This window comes from Lottia gigantea, assembly GCF_000327385.1.
Source record: "Lottia gigantea unplaced genomic scaffold LOTGIsca_2261, whole genome shotgun sequence".
Classification (NCBI taxonomy): Eukaryota; Metazoa; Mollusca; class Gastropoda; family Lottiidae; genus Lottia; species Lottia gigantea.
In genome coordinates this window covers 1-5676 of record NW_008708610.1, presented here as the reverse complement: position 1 = coordinate 5676, position 5676 = coordinate 1, and the positions used below count along the sequence as shown (strand labels likewise).

The 5676-nt window shown below is 31.8% G+C and overlaps 1 protein-coding gene across 1 annotated transcript; it reads right to left on the bottom strand.

The window, feature by feature from the left end:
- Positions 1–284: 284 nt before the first annotated feature.
- LOTGIDRAFT_176617 (hypothetical protein) lies at positions 285–5596 on the bottom strand (the record flags this gene model as incomplete). Its single annotated transcript, XM_009054819.1, has 14 exons — positions 285–463; positions 640–708; positions 887–1045; positions 1088–1132; positions 1222–1313; positions 1356–1380; positions 1423–1467; positions 1557–1601; positions 2357–2572; positions 3729–3896; positions 4393–4490; positions 4710–4756; positions 4965–5160; positions 5507–5596. Coding segments are annotated over 14 exons (1474 nt in total), but the record flags the coding sequence as incomplete, so codon positions are not given.
- Positions 5597–5676: the final 80 nt, after the last annotated feature.

The following is a 5676-nucleotide window of genomic DNA, read 5'->3' as shown; positions in this document are numbered from 1 at the left end:
AAATAAAAAAAAAAAAACATGCTAATTATGGCTATCTGAAATTAACCTCATTAGAATGACCCTCAAGAAAACATCACTGCCAAATATTTTAGAGACTGGTAATTACTTCTACGAAACCTGGCAATTTGGTAGGTTGATAAAACTACCAAGATAATACAAAGAAGGAACATAATCAATTTCATAAGTTTAAGAATGCTTTTTTCTTGTCATTTATGCTCGAAAATATTGAGTAAGTGTAAAAGCTGACCAACAGGTAGAAGAGTGACATGTAAGAAATAACTTACCTTGAAAATATTAGGGAAGTATGTTGATAAAATAGATGTTTTATAACATAACGTATCTAGATTATCCATAATAAAATTAACTATATCAAACATTAAGCCTTGATCTGTATAATGCTGGGATAATATCTCTGTAAACACATGTTGATACGTTTCTTGTGGATCATGGACCACTGCACTACCTGCAACAAAATATCATGTGACTATTTCACTTAATAACTTCATATCAAAATTCATGCAAATATTAGAAACAAAACAATGAATTATCCTCTTTTCACTCAATTTTGTATTTAAACATTTTAACAGACATCAATCCAACCAGCTACTGACTGAGCTCTCCCACTATTTAGAAACTAACCTACCAAGTTCACAACTGGGATATGGCCATGAATCTTACTCAATATGTAAAGTCCTATTTTTCGTTTTTCTATTAATATATAATGTATACAATATTATATGATATTGACTTACTGTGATTGATAAAGAACTGTAATATCTATATAATAACAGGGAAGACTGTAACATTGTATATACTTACTGTGATTGATAAAGAACTGTAATATCTATATAATAACAGGGAAGGCTGTAACATTGTATATACTTACTGTGATTGATAAAGAACTGTAATATCTGTATAATAACAGGGAAGGCTGTAACATTGTATATACTTTCTGTGATTGATAAAGAACTGTAATATCTATATAATAACAGGGAAGACTGTAACATTGTATATACTTTCTGTGATTGATAAAGAACTGTAATATCTATATAATAACAGGGAAGACTGTAACATTGTATATACTTACTGTGATTGATAAAGAACTGTAATATCTGTATAATAACAGGGAAGGCTGTAACATTGTATATACTTACTGTGATTGATAAAGAACTGTAATATCTGTATAATAACAGGGAAGGCTGTAACATTGTATATACTTACTGTGATTGATAAAGAACTGTAATATCTGTATAATAACAGGGAAGGCTGTAACATTGTATATACTTACTGTGATTGATAAAGAACTGTAATATCTGTATAATAACAGTGAAAGCTGTAACATTGTATATACTTACTGTGATTGATAAAGAACTGTAATATCTGTATAATAACAGTGAAAGCTGTAACATTGTATATACTTACTGTGATTGATAAAGAACTGTAATATCTGTATAATAACAGGGAAGGCTGTAACATTGTATATACTTACTGTGATTGATAAAGAACTGTAATATCTGTATAATAACAGGGAAAGCTGTGACATTGTATATACTTACTGTGATTGATAAAGAACTGTAATAACTGTATAATAACAGGGAAGGCTGTAACATTGTATATACTTACTGTGATTGATAAAGAACTGTAATATCTGTATAATAACAGGGAAGGCTGTAACATCATGAGATAAACGTGTATATAATCGTTTTATTTCCTGATGTACTTTAGGTATATAGTTAGCTTCTATAGAACAGATTAAATCTAATATAGTCACTGTTTCATACAAACACTAGAAAATAAAAATGAAAAAAAATATAGTCAAGGGCAGATCTACAGACTATGTACAAGATCTACAAACATCTGACTTAAATTTGGGATGATGAGAGTAGATGCTATCCGTGTCTCTACTACACATAAAACCATAAGGTAACTTCTACACAATTCTTTTAGCTAATGTGCATTATCTGGCAATTTCCACGTTCATTTTTTAAAACCTAATTAACTTACTGCTATCTGTATTTCTGCATCTGTTGCCACCTTTGGTTCTGTCAAAAAAAAAAGCAACAGCGCCAAGTTAATTGGGTGTTATACATTATACGATTCTGAAACTTTATGACTAACAGAAGGGCTGTAGAGAGCAAAAGAGTCAACATCAGTGTAAACATAATATAATGGTGGTCGTGGGTTGTTATCTTAGTTGTTTTCTTTATGTTTTTTCAAAAGAAGATAGACCATGACAATTTGGTCAGGACACTAATTCACACAACAAAAAGTGGGGCACTGCTTCCAAATCAACAGTGAGCCATTGTCTCTCTGGGAAAAAATTATTTTTGGTCAGAAAGCCAAAACACCAACTTACTTCTTTCACATTGGTCAAGTAATCTAAAACAATATTCCACTGTTTTACTGGCCAGATTACCAAACACTTGTTTACATCTGTCAGTTGGTGACATGTCACTGCCATTGTTAGTGACAGTAGTGTCAGATGTCAGTTGTTTGTGACAATGATACAGCCATTTATATAACATGGAGAATGAGTGGATATTCAGAAACTGATCTTCAGTGTAATATTGGCCTGAAATTTATAATTCAAATAATCTTGTATACTGTATAATTGCAAATATAATATGCACCTCTCCTTACCCTCTAGTTAATCTGGAATAATTGCTATACTATTGATGACAAGATGTAAAGATATGCAAGCATGTATAATATGCACCTCTCCTTACCCTCCAGTTAATCTGGAATAATTGCTATACTATTGATGACAAGATGTAAAGATATGCAAGCATGTATAATATGCACCTCTCCTTACCCTCCAGTAAATCTGGAATAATTGCTATACTATTGATGACAAGATGTAAAGATATGCAAGCATGTATAATATGCACCTCTCCTTACCCTCCAGTTAATCTGGAATAATTGCTATACTATTGATGACAAGATGTAAAGATATGCAAGCATGTATAATATGCACCTCTCCTTACCCTCCAGTAAATCTGGAATAATTGCTATACTATTGATGACAAGATGTAAAGATATGCAAGCATGTATAATATGCACCTCTACTTACCCTCCAGTTAATCTGGAATAATTGCTGTACTATTGATGACAAGATGTAAAGATATGCAAGCATGTATAATATGCACCTCTCCTTACCCTCCAGTAAATCTGGAATAATTGCTATACTATTGATGACAAGATGTAAAGATATGCAAGCATGTATAATATGTACCTCTCCTTACCCTCCAGTTAATCTGGAATAATTGCTATACTATTGATGACAAGATGTAAAGATATGCAAGCATGTATAATATGCACCTCTCCTTACCCTCCAGTTAATCTGGAATAATTGCTATACTATTGATGACAAGATGTAAAGATATGCAAGCATGTATAATATGCACCTCTCCTTACCCTCCAGTTAATCTGGAATAATTGCTATACTATTGATGACAAGATGTAAAGATATGCAAGCATGTATAATATGCACCTCTCCTTACCCTCCAGTTAATCTGGAATAATTGCTGTACTATTGATGACAAGATGTAAAGGCCAGGCTTAAGACCTCTTGACATTTTCATTCAAATATTTCTAATTAGTTTTAATAAGAGGTCCAAAGTGAAGTGAAATAGAATGTTACTTTTTACTTTCCTGCACCTTTGTGGGCTGATTTAAATAGAATGCCTGTGCTAACCTCCACTCGTTTATATAAACTCTAAAATACTTACCTATATTTAAAAAAGTAAAGAAGTTCTGACTTGGTGTACCATCTATTTCGTTGACTATATTAGTTTGATCTTTCCGGAATGGATTAATAGTATAGGGATTGGGTGCTTGTTGTATACTAGCATTTAATAACCATTGTGATATCTTAGAACTTGTAGTTTCTATATATTCTACAACAAATATTAAAACATTGTATGTACTCTAGCATTCAATAACCATTGTGAGTTTCTATATATTCTAAATAAAAGATTTAACAATACTTATGAGATATTAAGAAATAGGCAATATTGAGTCAATATATTTAGAATTAGTACCGGTACATTCAAATACATTCCAAAACAAGATGACATATGATTCTTAACTTTTGTACAGATTACATAACAGAAAATGTGTTCAACCTACACCATGTTGTTTTGGGTCTTGTTTTTAATGCACCACTTGAAACATAAAAATGACTAAATGCTTTTAAACCTTCACTTTGTCAGAGCTTTGCTGGTGGATCATACAACTATAAGCAAGTGAAGGATCAATCAAAGGGAATAATTTCTCATGACTGCAAGCCTTCCTCACGAAGAGAGAACTCACATCATGCTTCCAAACTGCAACACTGGCATGTCTGGCATTTGTCCCCCCCTTCCACATTCATGCAAGGTAGTAAAAACATACCTGTATTCAGAGAACTAGTATGTAAAATAGACACAGCTACTAAAAATACAAAACTTTGTCGCTGACTTTCAAAATCTAAGTCTTGATTACCCAGCCATCTGAAATATAATGAAAAAATAAATACATTGAAGGATTAAAGTGTAGTATAAAACAAATCTCTGTTATATTGTGCAACATGCGAAAACAGGGCCTGTGGTTAGAAATTTGATGTCACTTGGGTCATATAATGAGGTGTATGTATACCTATAATAAATGCCTTAATGTACAGGGAGGGTTTCTTTTGACTTTATATTTGTGATAAAATGAATATTATTTACCTCATTGCTGAAGATAGAACTGATTTAATACAACCATATCTTTTACCCTTAAATATATATTCTCAAATTATTAAACATATTCACCATTGAACTAAGGCATATTGTGTCACAAACTCACCTAACGACAAGCTTGTCTGACAGTGACTTATCAAGATATTTAATAAAGGAGTCAAGGAAGAAAGAAATATTCTCTGAGCATCCGAGGAATCTGCACCTATAGATGGAGGGTTACTAATATTACAATATCAAACCTACCTGAGCTATGTAAAGAGGAAAGAGATTTTTAGTAACGGAACTGCCTGATTCAGGTTGTAATAACTCAGACATATTCTCAGCGTCAAGGGGCATAACTTCTTTTACTATTCTCTGACAAATTAAACATTGTTTTAGATTTCTTTCATTCATCAACCCAACTGAGGTAATCAGATTCTCTAGTAGCTTCTTCGGTAAACTGAAATATTTATTAGTATAGTTTAGTATATTTGTTGTTCGACAAAATATTGTTTTGGATTTCGAGTTTCGTTTAACATGTTTTAGTTATTTACAATGTAAAAGTTAAAACTGGAGAGCATACATCAAACAAATTGTGGCCATGGATTCTTATCTAGGTTGGCATGTGAAAGTTTGTCATTCTCTCATTATTCCTGTAAAATAATTGTCAATTTTTCTTGAAGTCATGATGCATGTTAGTTTGAAAACTGTTCTTAAGACTGTAATGCTGCTGTTTCAGCTTTAAGACTTATCACAAAACAAAGCTGACATAGATCCTCCAAAAATGGCAGCAAAATTATCATTACCTCATAGGATGGTCTGAAACCTGTAGTATAAAATATAACTGTCGTAGTAAATTGGTACATTCTGTTATTTTTCTGGTTGATGAAATACATCTAAAATATTATTACATAACTTTTCTATATCTTCATCTGATGCTTTCCTTTAAGACAAAAAACAATTGATATTTTTTATG